The sequence below is a fragment of the Gordionus sp. m RMFG-2023 genome, chromosome 2 (assembly GCF_954871325.1).
Source record: "Gordionus sp. m RMFG-2023 chromosome 2, tfGorSpeb1-WG-v2, whole genome shotgun sequence".
Lineage (NCBI taxonomy): Eukaryota > Metazoa > Nematomorpha > Gordioida > Chordodea > Parachordodidae > Gordionus > Gordionus sp. m RMFG-2023.
In genome coordinates, this window is record NC_088776.1 from 12711359 (window position 1) to 12732981 (window position 21623).

Genomic DNA, 21623 nt, shown 5'->3' on the forward strand with positions numbered 1-21623 from the left:
AAGGTGATAATAGGAAATAAGCTGACAAAGAAGGAAATAAGAGTGATTGATGTAAAAAAATTTTAAAATCACTTAAATGAAAATGAAATGCAATTTTTAATTAAAAATGTATTAATAAGATTAAAAATAATATTTTAAAACTAATTGAGCCTGTATCCGTTCTTTCATTTTTTAGGTTTGGGTTCAAGGCAAATAATTAAAAAAGAGTTCGCTTTCAATAAACAAAGCGGTAATAAGATTAAAAATACAATATTTTAAAAACTTATTTAACCCGAACCGAATCCGTTTTTTATTTTTAGATTTGGGTTCAATGCAAATAATTAAAAAGCGTGGTTAATCGGTTACGGTTTCAATCCCAGTCTAAAACAAATTCTCCCTTAACGAAATTTTATTTTATAAATTTAATCCTATTTTAATAATTATAAAAAAAACGGAAATTTTGAACACATCGTAAATGCCAAAAAAAAATTGACCTTTACTTTTTCCGGAATTAATAAAACACTGTCAATTTATTTTAGTTTTTTTAAATAGAGGGCTTTAAGGGGCTATCTAATGAAACTAAACAGTAATTTATATTCTATATTTTTCGAGTATTTTTTTATGTGCCAAAGCATTATATCTCGCATATCTTCCGAACCAATATAACTAAATAAAATAATTTCATTTGATTTGAAAGATTTCCCCCAAATAGTCCTTTTTTTTCCTATTTGTGATATAATAGAAAAGTTTAATTTACTTACAAAATATAATTTATTATTGTTAGACTTAATATGTCTACAATGTGTTATTTTTTCTTTAAAATTATTAAGCACGGTTTATAAAATGTGATCAACACTGCCCTATGAATTTCAGTTGATTTGTCGATAAGCTATATTATGTGCTCTAGCCTATGGCATATCCTTTTATAGCAACAATTTTGCAATTTTCAGCCACATATGAAAGTCGAATGGCCTTGACAACCTCTTTTCTTAGATGGCCACCTTCATATTTCTATTTAAGTTTTTAAGCATTTTTATTTTAGTTAATATTTGTATAATCATCAAATGGGAGAAAATATACAAAGTGGTTGCCTTCCAAAAAAACGTCTTTTATTATAAGTCAAATCCATTTAATTATATCTAATTATATCCATATTATACTTTTATCAGTTTTTAGATACTTATACAGATGAATATTTAAATTAGAGATCTGCAAAGTTAGGCCCGGCCCGGGGTTTGGGCCGCGCCTAATATTTAAAAAAAAATTCGGACCGGGTCGGGTCGGATTTTGGAATTTTTTTTAAATATATTTAAATTTATAAATTTTATATTGAATTTTTTATGTAAAATAAAAATATTTTATTTTATTTATTGAAACTAAACGACATATAACATATGTCTTTTATTTTGACTAATTATAAAAATTAATTCTATATTTAAATAAATTCGGGCCGGGCCGAGTCGGTAAATTTTTTTAAAAAAAATTTTGGGTTCGGGCCGGGCTGGCAAAACTTTTTTTAAAAATTTCGGGTTCAGACCGAGCCGGCAAAACTTTTTTAAAAAAAATTTCGGGCCGGGCTTGAAAATTAGGCCCGATGCAGATCATTAATTTAAATACAAAAATATTTTCATTTACGATTTACAATTTCGAAATGTTTTAATAAATCCTAACATGAATATGAGTTTTATATAAGGAACAGTCTTTCTTCCGAGTTTAAGTTTTATGATAATTCAATCAAACGATATGTAGGTATCCCATATTTATACGCATTAAATCGGTCAGTTAAATTTTAGTATTAGTATCAGTATTTAAAATTGAATATAATACACTTATTTTTTTTAAAATATTGAATCAAATAAACTCTGAAATATAAAATTTATTTTATCCAGAAACAAGTATTGAAATATACCAAAATCCTTCAAAATACCACACGGCCAGAAGTTCTAACTAGAGAAATTAAGGTTTATTTATTACAGATCTTTTGCATTATAAAAATTTTTAAAATACGACTCCCTAACCTAATATCAACGCGCACGCGTCTTTGCGCCGTTGGTTATGCAGAAAATTTTATTCTATACTAATCCGATAAGTCAACTGAAGACAAATTGAAAAAATATAAAGCTTTCAAATTTACTCAAATAACGTCACTACATTTCCCGTTTTTGCAAAAATAGTATATAACGTTGTTTTAAAGTAACTCCATTACATTGATTAAAAAAATAATAAAAACATGGAAACCGTTATATGGAAAAAGATTTAATAAATTGTTTTCCTTTTATTTTGCCAAAAATTTAAAGAAATAAATAATTGGGCAGAATTTTTTTATGCAATTTGTTTTTTAGTTTTTATGATTGTTTATCTCTCAACACGGCTTTTAAAAAAATATTTTTGAATAGTAACACAGTTACCTGATTTTTGGTAAAAGTAACGAGTAATGAAGTTACTTTTGTGATGCTTATACGGCACTAAAAAATCACTTTTAAACTAATTTTTGCACATAATTTTTTTCGATTTTTATATTATGAACATTTGAATGAAATAAAACTGTAGAATATACAGAAAAATCGGCTACTCATAAAAATTTTCTTTTTGAAATGAGACGTTTTAAAAATATTTTTCCTTAATATTATTAATGAACTATGCATTAATTATTTAAGATGATAGCAAATATCGATTAAGTAAAGCCTCCATTTTTTTTATTAGCTAATATTAAATATTTTTTAGCATTTGATAGACATGGCCATGAGCATTCCTTTACAGGATGAAGAAATTCACCAAGTTCCATTGGAACTAATATCCGATCTATTGCAAAAAGTTTAGTTTTATTATTGTTGAAATAATATTACATTTACAACGTATTACCTATTATGTTTACTATTTATTCACGCTTCTTTATTTTGTGTTCATTTATTAATTTTTTCTGTTAAAATATTTCGTTTCTTAAATTTTTTTATACCCAATAAAGAAAATATCATTTTATAGGATAAAATAAATTGTATGTTAACCAATAATAGGAGTGAATCACTACATAAATGACTTAGACAAAAGTACCCGGGACAAAAATATTACAATTTTAGAAAAAATTTAAATGTTTAAAAAAAATGGTCATTTAAAAAGTTTCCTCTTATAATTTTTTTCATAATTAGGGTATTTTTATCCAGTATCTTTTTGTTCAAGGTACATTTGTCGAGAACATTTATGTCAGTGAATCACATTAGCGACAATACTCTTATATAAAACGTAAAATTTTCGAAAGGTAGTATTTTATTTATACCAATATTATGATCTAAATAGGAAATATACTTTTTAATAAATAAATATTCGCCACATGATTTTAAAAATTATGATATATTTTAAGTTGATTTATTCCGTTAAAATTTAATTGAGATTATTTTTATTCATAATATTATTTAATGTTGCATTAGTAATTAATTATTACTATTTTTTGTTTAACATTTAAACAGAATAAATGTATACCCAAAACTATCCATGAAAATATTATCACAGCTCTAGCTCCCTTGTTGGAAAATAATCATCCATCCCCCGAAATATGTGATTTTTTTACCAAAGTAAATGATTTTTTTTTTAAAAAACATAGCCTTAATTAAAATTGTATACCTCATAAGATATAAATACCTTCATTTAAGTTTGTTAGTTTTTAATTTGAATTGGGCGGTTTACAAAATCATGGGATATCACAAACACTAAATTACTCATAACAAAAAAAGAGAATTATATATTTTGCTATATAATGTATATACAGCATTGCAAAGACAGTCCCCGATCAACCGTAATAATCGAAATGTTTACTTCTGTCGTTCAAAGAATACTCAAACATAACATGGTAAATATTATCATGTATTTATTTATCAAAATCATTTTCGATACTCTTTTGCTTCATTTATTTTCTTTCAGTGATGACGTCGCACGGAGATTTGGGCTAAAAACCCGGAATATTTCAAACTATTTTTTAAACATTGTATAAATATCAGAGATTTGCATGCTCAGGGCAGTATACGGGCTGAACCAGACAATTGGAAACTCTGCAGGTCTCTGATAAATATAGTGAAGAATACATGCCGGGTTAGTGATGATTAGAAGTCTGCAAAGGTAAGTCTGGGCCCATTTTAAAAAAAAAATGGTTCGGCACTAATATTTTTTTAAAATTTCCGGCTGGGTCAGGCTTAAATTCTGAAATAAAAGAAATATATTTTAAGATAAACTATATTGAAAAAAAATATTAATTTCTATATTTAGACAAATTCGAGCCGGGGAGGGAGGGAGCAAATAATTTTTATTCTTTCGGGACAAATAAAACGTTAGGTATCAGGTCCGGACGGACAACTTTTGGGGCATACCGGGCTTGAATAATTATTTCTGATGCAAATCACTATTAATAATCTTGAAGGAAGAAGGCCTAATTGTACTCATATTCAGTACGCCTACATTGAATTTGATATGCGTCTAAAATGTTTTTGCCCGATCAATTTTGCCTAAATAATAAATATTTTTTAGCTTGCATAAATGATGCTAGGGATGCCATCCATTCAATTTATTAATTATGAACACTTATTTTTTATAAAAACACATCTAAATACTATCCTACCTCATTGATATTCGGCCGCCCTTGATTTTTATTTTTTCATTAATTTTCTGATTCAAAAAAATTAATCCCGTTTAAAAACAATTAAAGTTCTTTAGTAAGATACTGTTCAATCCTATCATATCTAAGGCCTTAAAATAAACATATCATGCTTCCTAGAACTGTTTCGGCACAACCAACGGTAAGAGATTCGATGGATTGTCACGAATATCATGGGAGATGGGCCACTTGCATTGGATTACATGTGCATAGACTTGTTTTAAAAATATGCATCAAATTTGCTTCTGGTGTGCCTAAAACAAAAAGAGGAATAAATATTCATTCATTTACAATATGCACTTCGTTTCGGTTGTCAACTCCACTTTGGGAAACTCCGGTTACTAGATTTAAAAATATCTGCCCTTTCCGGTGATCCCTAAGAATTTCTTTATCTTCGCCAAAATATTGGCTTTAACTTTATTTACTTAATTTTTTAATTTATATTTTTCATTTTTAAAATTTCGAAATTTTCTTATATTAGTTTTATTTGCATTATATTATTTAAATTATAAGAACAATATTAATTATTCTCACTTTGTGCATAAATATTCACCTCTTAAAAATCACCAAAATGTTCGCCCATGTTAATTTTTATTTCTCTTCTTTAAAAATTAACTATCATCCGTTTGTTTTTTAATTATATATAGTTTAATCAATTTATGGCTTTTTAAAATTTTATCTTGTAATTCTTGAGAATATTATTAATTCATCTAAGAGAGGAAATTTTGGTAGAAATATAGCAAACTTATTTGCCATAAGTTAATCTACAAGTAAAGATATATGACCTAAATATAAAATCCCGGGGTAATTGAGTTTAGTCAACGTTTAAAGATTACTAATCCAAAAGAGGATAGAATTCTAGAAAGATTGTTTTTAAAAATCGTCATGCCTCTTTTCCAAAAATATGATTTCGTGAGATTTCTGCAATTGAGAAATAAGTTTCCATATCATCTTATCAAAAGAATAAATTTAATAGAATATTTCTTTCATGAAGACAGAAAAAAATAGTTTGAAATTTTGTTTACTTCATGCTAATTTATATAGACTAAGAAGAAACCAGTTTTAAAGCATTACAAAAGTATAAAAGATTAAATTGGGCTTATAAGTAAATTGGACAAAAGAGCAAAAGGTGGACACAATATTCAACAATGAATCAAACTTTGATATAAGTTTTGATACGAAATTGAATCATAAATTCCCAGGCAAAAGCTTCCATTCTTATAATGGTATGGGGTTGCGTGAATGCAAAAAGATTAGGATATATTTTTTTTTAAATAAGCTGTTATAAGGTATTCTCGGCGAAGTACTGATCCCATCAATTCAGTTGAAGACATGAGGAAAACAACTCCAGAAAGATATGACTCTTTGTCATATCGCAAGAATTGTAATTTACTATTCTCTAGATCTCAATCCTATTGAAAAGATATGGAGCTTACTCAACCTAGGGCTTAGAAAGCATCGATGTTGAACAAAGGATTCTTTGGATAAGAAAAGAGTTTATATGGAAATCGATATCTCAAAATTTGTGCCAGAATTTTATTACAGTGAAACCAGTGTCATTATTAAATATATAATAAAAGGGGGTATAAAAAGTAAGATTTTATTTTAATTTAACACATATTGAAATTAAATAAGGGAATTAATTAAGATTAAACGTCATGTTTAAATAATAAAAAGAAATTATGTTGGAAATTTAATTAATAAAAAAATGTTTTAAAATATTTATAAAATTTTTCTAAAGCAATAAAAAAATGCTTAATATAGATTTTTATTATCCAATAGTAATACTAATACTGATAATTTTTCCAACTTAAATGATTAGTAAATATATCAAAAATATAGATTGGTCTAAAAAAAAGCTGGCAAAGAGCCAGATAGAGGAAATAATCCTGGGGTAATTAATATTCGGCAAATCTACTGTATAAAGATCTTAAATATCCCAGGCGAAACCTTATATTTCTTAGATGAAACCGGAATAAACTTGCATGTTGTACCATTCTACGCTTGGGCGCCATACAATGTCCTCCCAATAATAAAAATTCCATCATCCAAGGGTAAAAATGTAAGCTTTTACAATTGAAATTGGTGTGCGGAAATAGTTGATATTTTGGTAGAGTAGGACGATACTTTTGAATATTTACTAATTTAAATCCTATATATTTTAATTAAGTAAAGAGTGGTCGCGCGTATTATTGAAGTGGGTTACTATCAAACATTTATTAGAAGTGGCATCACGTCCCTTAATAACCCATATCATAAAAAGTTAGATCAAAATTCAATTTTGGGCGGAAATTGAGTTTGGATCATGTTCATATACTTATTTTTTTAATTTATGAATGCCATTTATAATTTTTGGGTGTGGTTAAAATGGCGACCGTCCCCGCGATGCATCTCCAAAGTCGGTCTGAATATATCAAAGTAATAAAAAGGCTTTGATTATTTACAGTTGAGAATTTTTTAAGGCCCAAACATTTTAAAAAAATTGAAAAAGTTTCAAAACTATTTTAAAATTTTAATGAAATCGTACGCTAAATTTTTAAAATTTATAAAAAAAATTCGAATTATATTTTGGACATGTTTTTATTTTTATATCTAAAATAGCGTCTTTTTTTTCATTAAAGTTTCGAATATTTCTGAATTTAATTTGTTTTATGTTTTGGACACAGCCCAAATGAGATTTTTAAAAATTTGCGACTTCATAATCAAAGATTTACTTATAAATGATTTTGAATTTTAGGTAAAATTTGATCACTAAGCCTGCTTTGAGAGCATTCTCGAAAAAAAACTTTTGAAGGGCATTTCAAACTGATTATTTATTTATTATTTGAATATAAAGTGTTGCAACCTTCAAGATTTTGGTAAATATCCCAAAATGAGAATATTCGTCCAGGAATATATTCAGGCACTCAATTCACAAAATAACGGTATCGAGGTTGTTGAACAACTTGTCAAAAAGTTAATTTTTTTAAAAAAATTTAAAGTTTATTCAATTATGAGATTTTTCATCATCTTTTAAACTAGATAAAAAATATGTAGCGAAAATGAGGTTTTTATAAGTTGTTCTTAATAAAAATTTTATTACACTATTTAAATTGTTATTTCAATCGCGTTAATTAGGAAAAGATTTAAGGAAATAATTAATTGTATAAGATTATCGAAGGATTAATTTAATCTATTATGGGAACCATCGAATTAACAACGCTTAAATGAACAAAACTAGACGTTAGATTGTCATTTTTTTTTCATCTTACAAATTCAAGCTATATCATATATTATCAACTTAGTTTTACACATCTACATTTTATATATTTTAAAATAAAAGGGAATGATTTTATGATAATTTTATTTTCAAACTTGTATACAAGTCCCGTAACTTTTAATGATTCTTTTTTTCAATATAGTATACTAAGATAGATATTAAATTTTATGCATAAAACAACTAAATCTTTACTTGAAAAATTGAGTCTCCCTTTTTAAAAGAAAATACAATTGTTAGAAAAATCGATATTTAATAGTAATTAAATGTTTACTAAAAAAAGACATTAAAATTTTGCTTGATTTTAATAATTATTTTATCATTAAAGTATGCATGGACACGCCAGTATATGCCCTCATCCTGGTTTATTACCCAATTTAGTTTCGGTCATCTTATCCGGTATATATTCATGTTACGACGAAAAATTAAAGTTTGTAACATAACATTTATCTTTTTAAACACAAATTCGTTTCTGTATTGTAATAATTTTGCCAATATTATGAATATTAATTCTTTTTTTTACGGGGAGTTAAAATTTATAATCTCTATTTCTTAATTAAGTAAAAACCTACAAAGATGATTGGCCTCTTTATCTCGGTTATACTCTCTCAAAATCCTATAATTTATTAAAAAGCCCGATTTTGGTTGATTTTTAAAAATGACCCGATTAAGATTTTTGCCAAAATTATATTATGTAAGCCTCGAGATTTAACAAATAGAGGTCAAAAAATTTCTGCCATCTATAAGCAAGATCTCCAGAATTACATGATATTTATTGCTAAAATCTTAATCGGACCATTTATTAACATTGCTACAATAAATGTCTTATTTATCATTATATATAATTAAAAAGACTCAAACAAGATTGCCTAAACGGCCAAGAAGAAACAATCGAGACTGACAATATTATTAGAAATCAGAAACGGGCTAGTAATCTGAGGGGGACTGAGATAGACAGAAGACTCCTGTGCTATCTGGCTATGATACACGTAATGTCGACCTATGAAGATTGGAGACCTCTCTTATCCAGTCTATTGCAACCGATTCCGTTCCCCGATTAGTAACAGAATTTTTTTTAGAAACTTAAAACGGCAAATGTCTATAGTAAAGAAGAAATCAAAATCAGTATTATAAACCTTATGTTTAAAATTGTTACCTTCAAATATATTATAGTTATATTATTTAATTAGAAGTATATAAAGTTTTTGTTACTTATTTTGCAATAAATTTATTAATTATCAAAATGTTTAAAAGTTCCCTCTGCCATGAACTTTTTATGAAACGTATGGAGAAAGTCATATCTAACTTGGCCAAGGATAATCGTTGCGAGGTCCATCAAGCACTCTTGGGTGTTAGGGAAGGCAAGGAAGGTTGGTTACATTTATTCTGCCCCGCCAATTCCATTTATTATTACGATTTCAATCAAACTTTTGTTTCGCCCCTGGCTCATCACATTAGCAGCAACATCTTATTGGATGAAACCCACAGTATTACTAACCCTGAAACTAGTAGAGATAATAGCATAAATTTGGATCGTTCTGAGTTGATGTTGAATAATAATTCGGAAGACTTGGCCTATAATACAGATAACCATGATCATATGATGCATCACAATGGTCATAACGGATTCAATGCCCATAATGGATTAAGTGGAATTAATGGAGTGGCTGTTGCCAATGGTTTCGAAAATGAGATGGACTATTTCGAGGGAAAATTGTTTTGCGAAATGGTATTTGACCGTCTAGATTTTTAACATAAGATTATATATAGATCACTAGTCGGACCATGAACCTCTATCATTTTTCCTAATTATGGTCCGAAATTATTATTAATTTTTGAAATTTTTAATTGGAAAAAATATATGGATTGAACTGAACGCATTTTATTTTATAATGTAAAATAAAGAAAAAATCATAAATTGATATATCCTAATCTCTGAGAAGATAGAACATTTTTTCTATTAAAGCCTGAGCCTGGCCCGATTTAAATAAAAATTAGGCTCAAGCACAACTTACAGAATTTTTTTTGACAAAATAATTTATTGACCCTCTTATTTTTGATCTTGAGACAAATCAATTATGTATAGGTGCCAGTCCTGCTTTCATTATAAATTTATATTAATATAATTTACGATGAAAGATTATCTTATTTATTATACAAGCTCACCACGTTAATGCGATGCTGCTGCAAACGTAAAAAGTTTTTGACACATATGAATAAAATGTTAGGACCATGTATGCTTTTAGCTCTTAGGGAACAAGAAATTGCCATGGAGGTTCTATTTTTAAACTAATATTTAAAAAAAATATCGCCTAACCAAACTATTTGATTTACATTTAATCTACTCATAACATTCTTTTTATTTCTATTCTATATTAAAGTATTCATATTATCTGTGCCTAACCAAATAAAGGTATTATGTTCGATGTTGGAATTAGATACCATAGAAAATCACGATTTAAAACTCCAAATAGTGACTACATTGCATTCGACTAACAAGGGCAAAAAATTATACGCGGATTTATGCGATAGATTAGCAGCTTTAAAAGAATTGGTAATCCAAAGTCGTTCTTTATAAATATCCAATTTTTAGCCATATTAATAACTGTAAGATATTGCTATATTATTATAATGTTCTTAATTCCACTTCTATTAATTAATTTTGCAAGCGAAACGATTTATAAAAAAAGCTGTCATCTTATAGAATTTTTTTTTCACTTTCAAGCAACAAAAAGGCGGCCCCAAACGTTTAACCCTTCCGGCCAAATCCACCGACACGGACCTTAAAAAGATTTTATCCCAAGGTTCTTTCGGTAATCTAGAATGTTTGAGCTTAGCCTTCACTCACGTAACAAGCAAATGCGCCGAATATTTAATAAAACTCCCTTCTCTAAAATACTTAAACCTTTGGTCCACCCAGTTCGGGGATCCTGGTCTACAACTTATAACAGAACATTTGCCCAGGCTACAGGTGCTCAACTTATGTGAGACGCCCGTTACCGATAAGGGGCTCTCCTGTTTGATTTGTAAGTGTTAAATTATATATTTTTTCGTTATTATTGAAAGATTATAGGGAGAAGTTATTGCTTTATACAATGATATATGTCATTACGGAATATGAAATCCGCGAGGATTCGTATCTCATTTTTAATTCATATACTGAGAACGATTTCTAAATTTGAAAAATCTGATTCGCCATGAAATGTATTCTAGCACGTATAGAGTACCTACCCTGTAAATTTGAAACTATTCGTGAACTTTTGTATATTTTTTAAACATTTTTTGTTATATATATATGTTTTATTCCATATCAAATTAACTGAAGATTCAACCCGACCCCCTTCGATTTTTTTAAAAATTTGTATGATGGTAGTATATACACCAACTAATAAATATATAAAATTTTAATTCTCAACTCAGCTTACTTCATGAGATATGGCCATCTTTAGAAACGCGGAAATTCCAAAATACACTATATTTAATTTTAAATATTTCAAAGTAATTAAGCTAAAGACATGATTTAAATTTTATTAAATAGCTCTTTAATGACATAAGAAATATTTTTGTGAAAAAAAGTCTATTACCAAAAACCGGAAATGGCTATAAAATAAAAATTGCTCTTTTTTTCTTTTAAATTTTTTTTACAGATAGACATTATACTTCTTAATATCTGTACAAAATTCTAGATTGGGACGAGTACTGGGTCAATAGATATTACACTTTAAATATAAGTAGTATGGCTTAAATTCTATATTATACCAAATATAGAGTAATTATTTTTTAAAAAAGTGGGCAATATATGTGAATAATTGCATTAAAACTAAAATCCAAAAAAATCTTATTTTGCATTTTTTAAATGTTAAAAAACTCAAAACAACATTCACCAAATTGTATTGTATTATTTTAAATATAACACAAAACGCCTCAATTTGGAGGACTAAGATTTTGTATAAGGTAATAAAGTAACAACTATGATAATAAAAAGTGAGCTCAATAATCTCTTCACCCCAACCTAAAGATTATATTCGTCCCAAATTTCTTCTTAAATTCGAGATTTGACCTGGCAACTCTGAGAGTGAATGATGAAGTTTATTTTTCATTGCCAGACAATTAATTATTATTGTGATCGTCAGAAATATATTTTCATTTTAAAGATTATTTTAATCTAATTATAATTAATTAAAATAAAATAATTATATTTGGCATAAAGTCAATATTCAAAATTAATTCCAACAGCAACAGTCGTCATTTTTATTGATTAATTTTACATAGCCATTTTTCTAAAAAATTAAATTTATTTATTAATTTTAAAAAATTATTTTTTAAATGTCTACAATTCCTGTAAAGTGCTGCAACCCATTTCGAATAAAATCTCATTCAGTACGTTACGATCTTAGAGGTGTTTTATAATAGATGATACAAGTGAATTCTAGCTTATCAATTAATCAAAGTTCTTGCCGGAAAAAATTTAAAAAATATTCAACAAATCCCATCTTACCTTTTACTTTTACGATCCCTATCACATTACCTTCTATTAATTTTAAGCTAATTATAATTGGTGGTAAATTAGATAAGTTAACTGCAAACCAGCATAACTTTCCATTTCCTCCCTTAAAAGATTATAAACATTACATTGCACGAAGTCTATGCAATCCACCCCAGCCTTGCTATTACTTGAGGAAATGCCAAATGTGTCCCGGGACTTTGGAACTTAAAGAAAGACTACACTTATTGTTTGATAATAATGCCACAAAATATATAACATTTAAACAATGGTTGGCAGCTGACTATACTACACTCGAAACTTTAACAAAGTCCGCCAACGAATTTGTGGAGTATTTGATTGAAAAATTAAATATTTTAATTCCTCGGAACAATCTTCATTTTTTAAGCCATTAAAATCGAATTTGAAGGATGGGGAATATATAATGATTTTGGGATCAAGGCAGAATGGCATTTTTTTGCAACTGCACATGGCAAAACTCCTTGCGATAGTTTAGGGGGAATTGTTAAGAGGCTGGCGGCTAGAGCAAATTTGCAACGTCCTTATGAAAATCCTATAATAACTCCTATTGACTTATATAATTATGCGAGAATCAATATCCCGGGAATTAAATATACATTTGTTAGCAACGTAGAATATTTAAGAATGGAAATCAATCTTGAAAATAGATTTTTAATGGCCAAACGTTAATATGTTTATTAAAATATTAATTTCCCATTAATTAGCTAAATAAAGTTATAAATATTTTTACAATTATTTTTCTTCTAAAATAAAATAGCTAAACTTATGTGCTAAATATGACACAATGTCTACTAGTGATCTGCATAGGGTCTAATTTTTCTAACAAGGCCAGAAAGATTTATAAAAAAATATATCCGGATCCCAAACTAATTTTATTTAGTATAATATAGGATTTAAGCCATACTACTTATATTTAAAGTGTAATAATTTTTGGCCCAATACTCGTCCCAATCTAGGATTTTGTACAAATATTAAGAAATATAATGTCTATCTGTAAAAAAAATTTAAAAGAAAAAAAAAGAGCAATTTTTATTTTATAACCATTTCCGGTTTTTGGTAATATACTTTTTTTCACAAAAATATTTCTTATCTCATATTAAAGAGCTATTTAATAAAATTTAAATCATGTCTTTAGCTTAATTACTTTTTGAGATATTTAAAATTAAATATAGTGTATTTTGGAATTTCCACGTTTCTCAAGATGGCCATATCTCATGAAGTAAGCTGAGTTGAGAATTAAAATTTTATATTTTTACTAGTTAATGTATATACTACCATCATACAAATTTTTAAAAAAATCGAAGGGGGTCGGGTTGAGAATCGACCTTTTTTTGGTTGATTTAATATGTAATACAACATATATATATAATTAATTACGAGTAGTTCAAAAAATCACATAATATTATCTGAAATTTAATTTGGGTACTCATACATGCTGGAATTACATCTTTTGTCCTATCAGATTATTAAAATTTAGATTCCGAACCCCCACTGATTCCTCCCATCACGATATATAAATACTATTCTACCAACTATATTGACTATTCACTCATTAAAATCTTTTCAAATATATATATATGAGAATCAGCTGTAGATCCCATTTTTTTTATCTACACTTTGATTTTTGTTTAGAATTTACAAATATTTTTTAAAAAATATATATGAAATATAATAAAACACAAGTCCAATTACGTTAGCTTCAAAGGAAGTCTTTTTTCTTTAAGATATAATAGTTAGGTCTTTTTTCTTACTATAATTAAGTTTTATCTTGTTAAAGTATTATCTATATTTATGCAGGCCATAAAATTGAACCTAAGCGGACTCCTATCCTATGTATTTTTAAAGAATGGATAGTTGATCAAGTCGGTATATATGTTACAGTTAATATACAAACTAGCTAGGTTTACAAGCTAATTAATCAACTTTTTCCAGATTTTTCATCCACTTTTTTAAAATTTTTTTATAAGATCTTTCCTGAGTTTTTTCTATTTTTACTTACTTTTAACCCATTTTAATTTTTATTTATCTTTTGGTAAATTAAAAAAGTAGTTACAAAACAAAGTTTATGAAAAAAAATGAATTAAATCTGAGGTCACTACAAAAAAAATTTAGGGGAAAATGCGATTAGTTAAAATTATAAAAATAACTGAAGACGGAGAAATCAGATTAAATTAAGAAATATTTATAATAAAATACTTTAAAATGAGGTAAAAAATTTATAAAAACGAGAGAAAAAGTCATTTAAAAAAACCAAAAGTGGGTTGAAACAGTATACATAAGCAAAAATAGAAAATATAATACTTAAGGATAAATAGTACTAAAAATCTGAGAAAATGAGTTAGCTAAATTTGTATATTAGCTATAAATATAATATATATAATTGATCTATATAACAATTAAAGACTAAGAAAAATATATGAAATCATGAATTATTTATATTAAATATGTTATTTATATTTTAAAAGCTATGAAAAATTTAAGGAAACTCAATCTAAACAGCACTAGTCTGTCAGCTAAAACATTTGAAGGATTAAAGGTATAACTTTTTTTTATTTAACAATGAACTGGTTAACAAATCATTTTTTTAGATTTCTCATAGTTAAAATCTGTAATATACATTAATTAAATAAAAAATTATGTTATAACAGGAAAAATTACCAGCCTTGCAAGAATGTGATATAAGATACACCGATGCGTGGTAAAAAAACGTATTTAAAAAATAAATGTGGTGAAGATATACTCTCCTTTTTAAAAAAAACCAATATTCGGATTTCTGCCTTTAGTTTATTCGAAAATGATGCAATATTATTCTAGTTAATTCTATTCTAAGTAAAATCAACATTTTTACTGTCCTCCATTTAAATCTTTAAAACCATAATAAATTTTTGAGGGTGGAAATTACTTCCATCTTTTATAAATAAAATGTATATAATTATTTATTTTTAACAAGCTAAATTACCAGAAAATTTAGTATTTTAAAGTTAGTTAAAAAAAACTAAAATGTATCTCCAATATTTATATTTTTAATTATTTTAATCCAAATAATTAACTCGAGGCATTATAATAGGTATTATATTATAATTTTTATATTTAATCATAATATTTTTTAAAATAAAACTAGGGACATCATTTTATAACTGAAGCATATTTTTTTATACACAAGAAAACTGCATTTAACTTTATCATTTCCATTCCCCTGTTATACTGCTATAACGAAAGTTCAAAACTAATTTATTTATTATATTCATGATTTCCGAGTATAACGTATTATAGTTTAAAATTATTCATATCTTTTTTTTCTCATTGTATCACAATAATTTTTTATTTGAATTTTTTTGGTGATTACTTTTTTTAAAATATAATTTAATTTGCATTATAAAATGACGTATCATATAAATAAAATATTATTTCGCTAGTTTATCCCTGTCGACGTTTATATTTTGTGTATTATTGTTTAGCAGAGTAGTTAATCGTTCATGAAGTTCGATGCCGATATCTTTTGCCGACTTGATTATTTATTTTTTCGATATAAAATAATATTGACCAATCATTTTACTCGAATAAAATTTAACAAAAATATTATATAATTAAATTGACAATGGATATTGGAGTTCTGCAACTGATATATCTTGGCAGCCCGGCCCAATTTTATATTGGCGGGCCTGCCCGACTCGCTTCTCTATGCAAGGCTCTTTCACGTGTAGTTTATGATTTATTAAATGTAACACTTAATTTTAGAAAAAAATATAATTAGAATAGAATGAAGGGTTAAAACAACAAAAACTCATAAAATTTTAAAATATATTATAAATACCTACAATTATTTAAATCATAGAATGATATATATAATCATTAGATCATAACTAGTAATAAAAATAATTATATTAATATTGTACTATGATCATCTGCTTTATGCTAGTAGGATTTAAGCTGCCATTGCCAAGCTTCTTCGTTAACAAAATGTTACCATTCGGGATGATAGCAAATATAAGACTAGCTATTGAGCAACTTTCTTCCTCTAAACAAGCATCTATTATGTGATTTGCACCAATCTTTTTTTTAAATAAAATAATTAATTAATTTTTTAAAATCATATCCGAAATGGCTTGTCATAAGCAAATATTTTCGTTTTTAAAAATATGAATTCTAATTTAGTGCAAATACAGATGTAAACGCCGAATGTCACAGCAAACAAATAAATACATTATTACAGGATTTCCCATCCAAAAAAGAAAAGGATTCAATCAAGAGGGAATGATCCAATCAAAATAAGGAAAAAGTTCAGTCTTAAGACAAAGTTCGGTCAAAAAAGGAAAAGTGTCAATCAAAAAAGCACATGAAAAGGAAAAGTTTCCTACAAAAAAAAGAAATGTACTTTTCTTAAAAATTTTATTTCTACCTTTTAGCAACGTCTATTTAATTTTTATGTTCTATTTTCGTCATCTTTTTACAATTTTTATGCAGACCCATCCAGAGCGGTAATGGCCGAAATATTTTAAAGTCTGAACCGGGCCTTAAAAAATTATAAATCCGGACCAGATTTCCCATAATGCTATAAAGATGAAGAATGTAAACATTTTTTAAAAAACCAATTCCTACGCAATCGTAATTCATTTGCAAAAAATAACGCGTTTTTATTTATTCAGCCCATATAATAGTGAATAATGACAAATAACACCATTTGTATAGAATAGTGTATAAAAATATAAAGAACGATAAAATATAATGATTTAAAATATAAATTATATCAATAATACTTTTTAATTCAAAAATTTTATATTCTTATCATGAGCTATCGTGAATTATCTGAAGGCCCATAGGCAAATCCATGATTTTTTTATAAGGGGAAAACACTATTAGGCGAGCTTTTCCGCTATAAATCTTATTGGAGGTTTTTAGGTCGATTTATCGTAGGCCTTTGGCTATATTATACTTTTATAAAAATTGTTTTGGGTTTTCACTTATTTTTATAAAAATACGTTTTTTTTCTAAATATTTTTAATTTTGTCGTTATTATAAAAAATCAATAATTTTCTTCCAAATTCTTCTTTATAGTGACATATTCGGGGGGAGAGGGGTGGGAGTTTTTAGGGAGTGGGGGGGGTACTTATTAATAGCTTAAAATGATATTTACGAAACAAGCAAATTTGTGATTTAGGAAGAAATTCTCCTCACCCCTTAGTTACGTGCCTAAGGCCCATTCTTCGTATAATTATGCTGATTTTTTACAAAACTTATAACTCAGATAGATCGCTAAAAGGGTGGAAATACGCCTACTCAACGATTGGGTTTAGTCTGTTCAATATAATTTGCGTAAATAGTTTGTAAATTACAGAATTTAAAGAGATACCCCTCCAGTCTTTAAGAAAGATTTTTGACTTTGGGGAAATTCATTAAATAGCGGTAACTTATCGGCCGGGGATGCTCCATCTCACCAAACACCAATTTATGTAGATTGTGGTCTCGTTTAGAAAGGGTCATAATACTGTTGGAGCTATTATGGCACGAAAAATTAAAGGAGAGGACCCTTTACGAAAGAGCCAAATATTCATCACGACCTAGATTTTAGAAGAGCGTTCGATTCAATTATTGATACCTTTATCAAAATTAGTACAAATTATTCACGCTAGTCCAAAATCACCAAGAATTCCAGTAAAGATGGGGCTGAATATTCAACTTCATAACAAATTATATAACAAAGATCACATGCGAAAAAATGGCGGTAGAAAATATAAATTTTCCTGCTTTTGCAGATGACTTCAGGGGACTTCTATGTCTAAGCTGCGATAAAATAATCATCAAAGTAAAAGTTTTTGGCCTAAATCTCAATTCAGAGAAAACGAAGGTGATTGCAGTCTATACATTCTAGAGGATGAGGAAATTGAAGAAGTTACGTGCATAAAATCTGGGAGTTATTTTGTACAAGAAAGGGAACCAAACAAGAATATCGTGAACAAGGCCAGATTTAAGTACCGCTCGTTTATGAAGACATCCAACCAATTATCTATCCCATAAAGATACGGCTATTTAAACATTAGTTCTCTCCTTGATGTACAAAAGCCATCGAGACGTGGAATCTCACCCAAACCCATAATAAGAGAACATAATCGTTTATTAACAAATGTTTAAGATATATTACTAAAAACCTTTCCCTTTAATACGTCCAACCGAGCCATATGGGTCTCCTGATATGCAAATCAATAAAATATAGGTTATTGTGCCATGTTAAAAACTTAATCTACCAACGCTTGATAGAGTTTTCCCAGCGGAGATCTCCCTAAAATTATTCTTATCCTATAAAAGTTTGGCTGATCTCGGAATCGTTAGAGAAAATGGGATTCACTTTGCAATTTATCGAATTGGCTCCTGCTAACAGAGTATTTAAGAGAATTATGAGTATGATAAATGGCCATCTAATTACTTGCTAATGGTGAAGATATAATATTTCTAGGTCTTTACGTATTTGTTTATTTTACTTGATTTAAGTGATTACAAGCACATCTCAATTAATGAGAGAATCATGTACTATAGTCAGAAAATGTAGTGTGAATCCTATATTAGAATGAATTAAGAAAGTATAGCATTAAAGAGGGTTGTGAATCCATATTAATAAGGAATTAGGAGAGTAGATGTATTTTAAAGCAGAATATATCCTAAAGTATAATGCAGCTAAGTAAAATATATCTTAAATTAAAAAAAATTCCAAATTCTTTTAATGTTTTTTTTTAAATATCTGAAGTAAGGGGGTTTGGTAGCGAAACCGGAATGGCGTTCTACAAGAGCTGAAGTTGGGATGACCATTTCGTATTTAGCGAATAAAAATTTAAATGTTTTATTTAGAGAATGTCAACTGGGAGATCCTAAAAAAGTAGCCAACTTTATGCAGATCGATTTTAGATATAAAATAGGGTTCTTTTGTTTTTATCGGGCCAATAAATATAAAACACCAATATTTGTTTCTAAAATCCAGGTATGCAGATGATCACTCTTTGAAAGGAGGTCTAAACTGGTATCGATTGATCTTCTCTAGTTTTATGTTTTCTTTATAATTTTTTGATAAAGAATTCTCTTATAGAGTGCCTACTAATTTGTAGTTTAAAAAACGAGGATTTGGAATTGACATTTTGTCAACGTTTTTCATAGTCTTAGGATACCTTCTATCTCCTATAAAATCAATTATAAGTGTGCCAAGCCAAAAATGGACTGATGAAAAATATTTGAGGGAAACAATCAAGTAAGAGAATATAATTACTTTTTTTAAAAATGATATTACTTAAAATTAGATTTTTAAGTTTAATTGAATGTGATGTATATTCCGTTATTTTTATAAGTCACTAATTATGGCATTTCATTCATATCTTTTTAGGGACAAATTATTTTTTGATTATCTTGCAGAGTTATTTTTTTATTTAAAAGTTATTTATATTTGATGTTTATATTATTTGTATAAATATATTTTATTTTTATGATTATTTATCAATTTATATTTATTTTTGAAATGTATAAGATATAAAAGGCGTAAAAAATAGAAATGAAATCGTTATATTATTTTTGCTCAACTAATTTTTTAGAAATCCTTTGTGAATTATAAACTGAAATATATTAAATCAATAAATATTTTGCCATGAACTTGTAGTAAGGATAAATCAATAATAAATTGATCTATTAAAGAGGAAGAGGAAAGTTTCCCATTAATCCCCCCTTGTAATCATAAAGGAATGAACTGAAATACAAGCATGTTCATCACTTAATGAATTAAAAGATGTTGTGCGTGAAGATAACATAGTTGAAAAGTATATACTCACTATCTAAATTGGATTTATGCTTGACAATATTTATGAATATTCATCTAAAAAAAATTTGGGGATTTTCTGGGTGGATTATAGACTACCCAAATTAATTTGAACCATTAAGGTAAAGTATTCATTTTTAAAAAATTTAATTTTGAAAATTTTGTTAGTTAACATAAGTTGAATTATAACAAATAGTTAGTTTTTATTGAAATATAAGTGTTAATTTTTTAAATATTATTTCACATATTTAGAAGATGAAAGACATGCTATATACTCAATTCAAAAGCCTAAAGTGATAAAATTTATGTTTCATTATTCTAAATTCTTAATTAAAGGTTTGAACCTTTTAGAAATAACACTTTTCTTTTCTAATTAAAATTTAACTTATTAATATTTTTTATAAATTTTAAATATTTTGTTTACTTTTGATATGGTTAATAACAAAGGGCAATTTGATACATCTATATTGAATTCATCACTAGAATTATTTGATAATTCAATATAGTATTTCTGTAAATCTTCATCTTTCTTCACTTCAACAATAGGTATCCTTTTCCAAAAAATGAATACATTTAAATATGAAGAATATACCTAGTATTATGTAAGGCAGCCTTAACTGCAAGAGATACTGCATCAAAGATATTGCCACCATATTGTAAAATCTTTTATTAATAAAGTCAAAATTTAAAATTTTAAAACTTTACCAATATTTCTACATACAGCTTCCAACAAAATTCATTTTTACAAATACCTAATTTCTTTTTATCAAAAGCAGCAGAAGAATCATATAATTTATATAAGAGTGTTGTAATTTCTTCAGATAATTCATCCCCCCCTTTACCTTGGAAGATAGGATTAGCATTTGCAGAACTATAGTTAGGAATATATTTAATCTGATAATTTTATCTACCATTCAAGGTAAAATTCAATTGAACCTTCATCAGGGTGTAGAATATCAGGTATCATTATTTCAGTTTTTACAGCTACCATAATTTCTGTATTATTCTGAATATTTATAATATATTTAGAATATTTATTGTATTACTATTCTTATTTGAGCTGAACCATGGGAATTTAAAATATTATCTAATTCTAAATATATAGTTCTATATTCATTATTAGTTCTTCCATCAATTCGAATATTTTTCTAGGAATATAGTTGATAAATAGCATAAGCATTGTTAAAACCTCTATTCCTTTAATAATAAAACTACTTTCACCATCTCCCAGCTCTAACATGATACAGAATTGTAAATTTACTAGTTTTAAAGGATTCGAAAATATAAAACGTAAATTGTCATAATAGATGGCACTTATGACATTTCACAGATAGATCTATCAATAGCGATTTTTTTTTTATAGTCTCTCTATCTGCAAAGGCGCCAAAGTTTTATCCAAGATTTTTGTAAGGGAATGAACACTTTTGGT

General features: G+C 27.1%; 2 protein-coding genes across 2 annotated transcripts in view; one reads left to right on the plus strand and one right to left on the minus strand.

The window, feature by feature from the left end:
* LOC135925460 (C-Maf-inducing protein-like) overlaps nucleotides 1-15788 on the plus strand; it is a 51825-nt gene extending 36037 nt beyond the window's left edge. The window contains exons 4-16 of the mRNA XM_065460791.1: nucleotides 1869-1940; nucleotides 2704-2793; nucleotides 3444-3548; nucleotides 3743-3823; nucleotides 7458-7576; nucleotides 8206-8307; nucleotides 8731-8937; nucleotides 9132-9606; nucleotides 10039-10152; nucleotides 10291-10431; nucleotides 10603-10903; nucleotides 14868-14938; nucleotides 15051-15788. Of these exons, the coding sequence (XP_065316863.1) occupies nucleotides 1869-1940; nucleotides 2704-2793; nucleotides 3444-3548; nucleotides 3743-3823; nucleotides 7458-7576; nucleotides 8206-8307; nucleotides 8731-8937; nucleotides 9132-9606; nucleotides 10039-10152; nucleotides 10291-10431; nucleotides 10603-10903; nucleotides 14868-14938; nucleotides 15051-15104 (1932 nt within the window). The 3' untranslated portion in view covers nucleotides 15105-15788. The remainder of the gene's footprint in view (nucleotides 1-1868; nucleotides 1941-2703; nucleotides 2794-3443; nucleotides 3549-3742; nucleotides 3824-7457; nucleotides 7577-8205; nucleotides 8308-8730; nucleotides 8938-9131; nucleotides 9607-10038; nucleotides 10153-10290; nucleotides 10432-10602; nucleotides 10904-14867; nucleotides 14939-15050) is intronic.
* Nucleotides 15660-21495, minus strand: LOC135925461 (exosome complex exonuclease RRP42-like). Its single transcript, XM_065460792.1, has 8 exons — nucleotides 21384-21495; nucleotides 21241-21342; nucleotides 21106-21200; nucleotides 20900-21065; nucleotides 20787-20857; nucleotides 20619-20745; nucleotides 16299-16454; nucleotides 15660-15908 (listed from the first exon to the last, which is right to left on the minus strand). Exons 1-8 carry the CDS (start codon nucleotides 21432-21434, stop codon nucleotides 15807-15809), a joined length of 870 nt encoding a protein of 289 aa, XP_065316864.1. The 5' UTR covers nucleotides 21435-21495; the 3' UTR covers nucleotides 15660-15806.
* Between the last annotated feature and the right edge of the window lie 128 nt (nucleotides 21496-21623).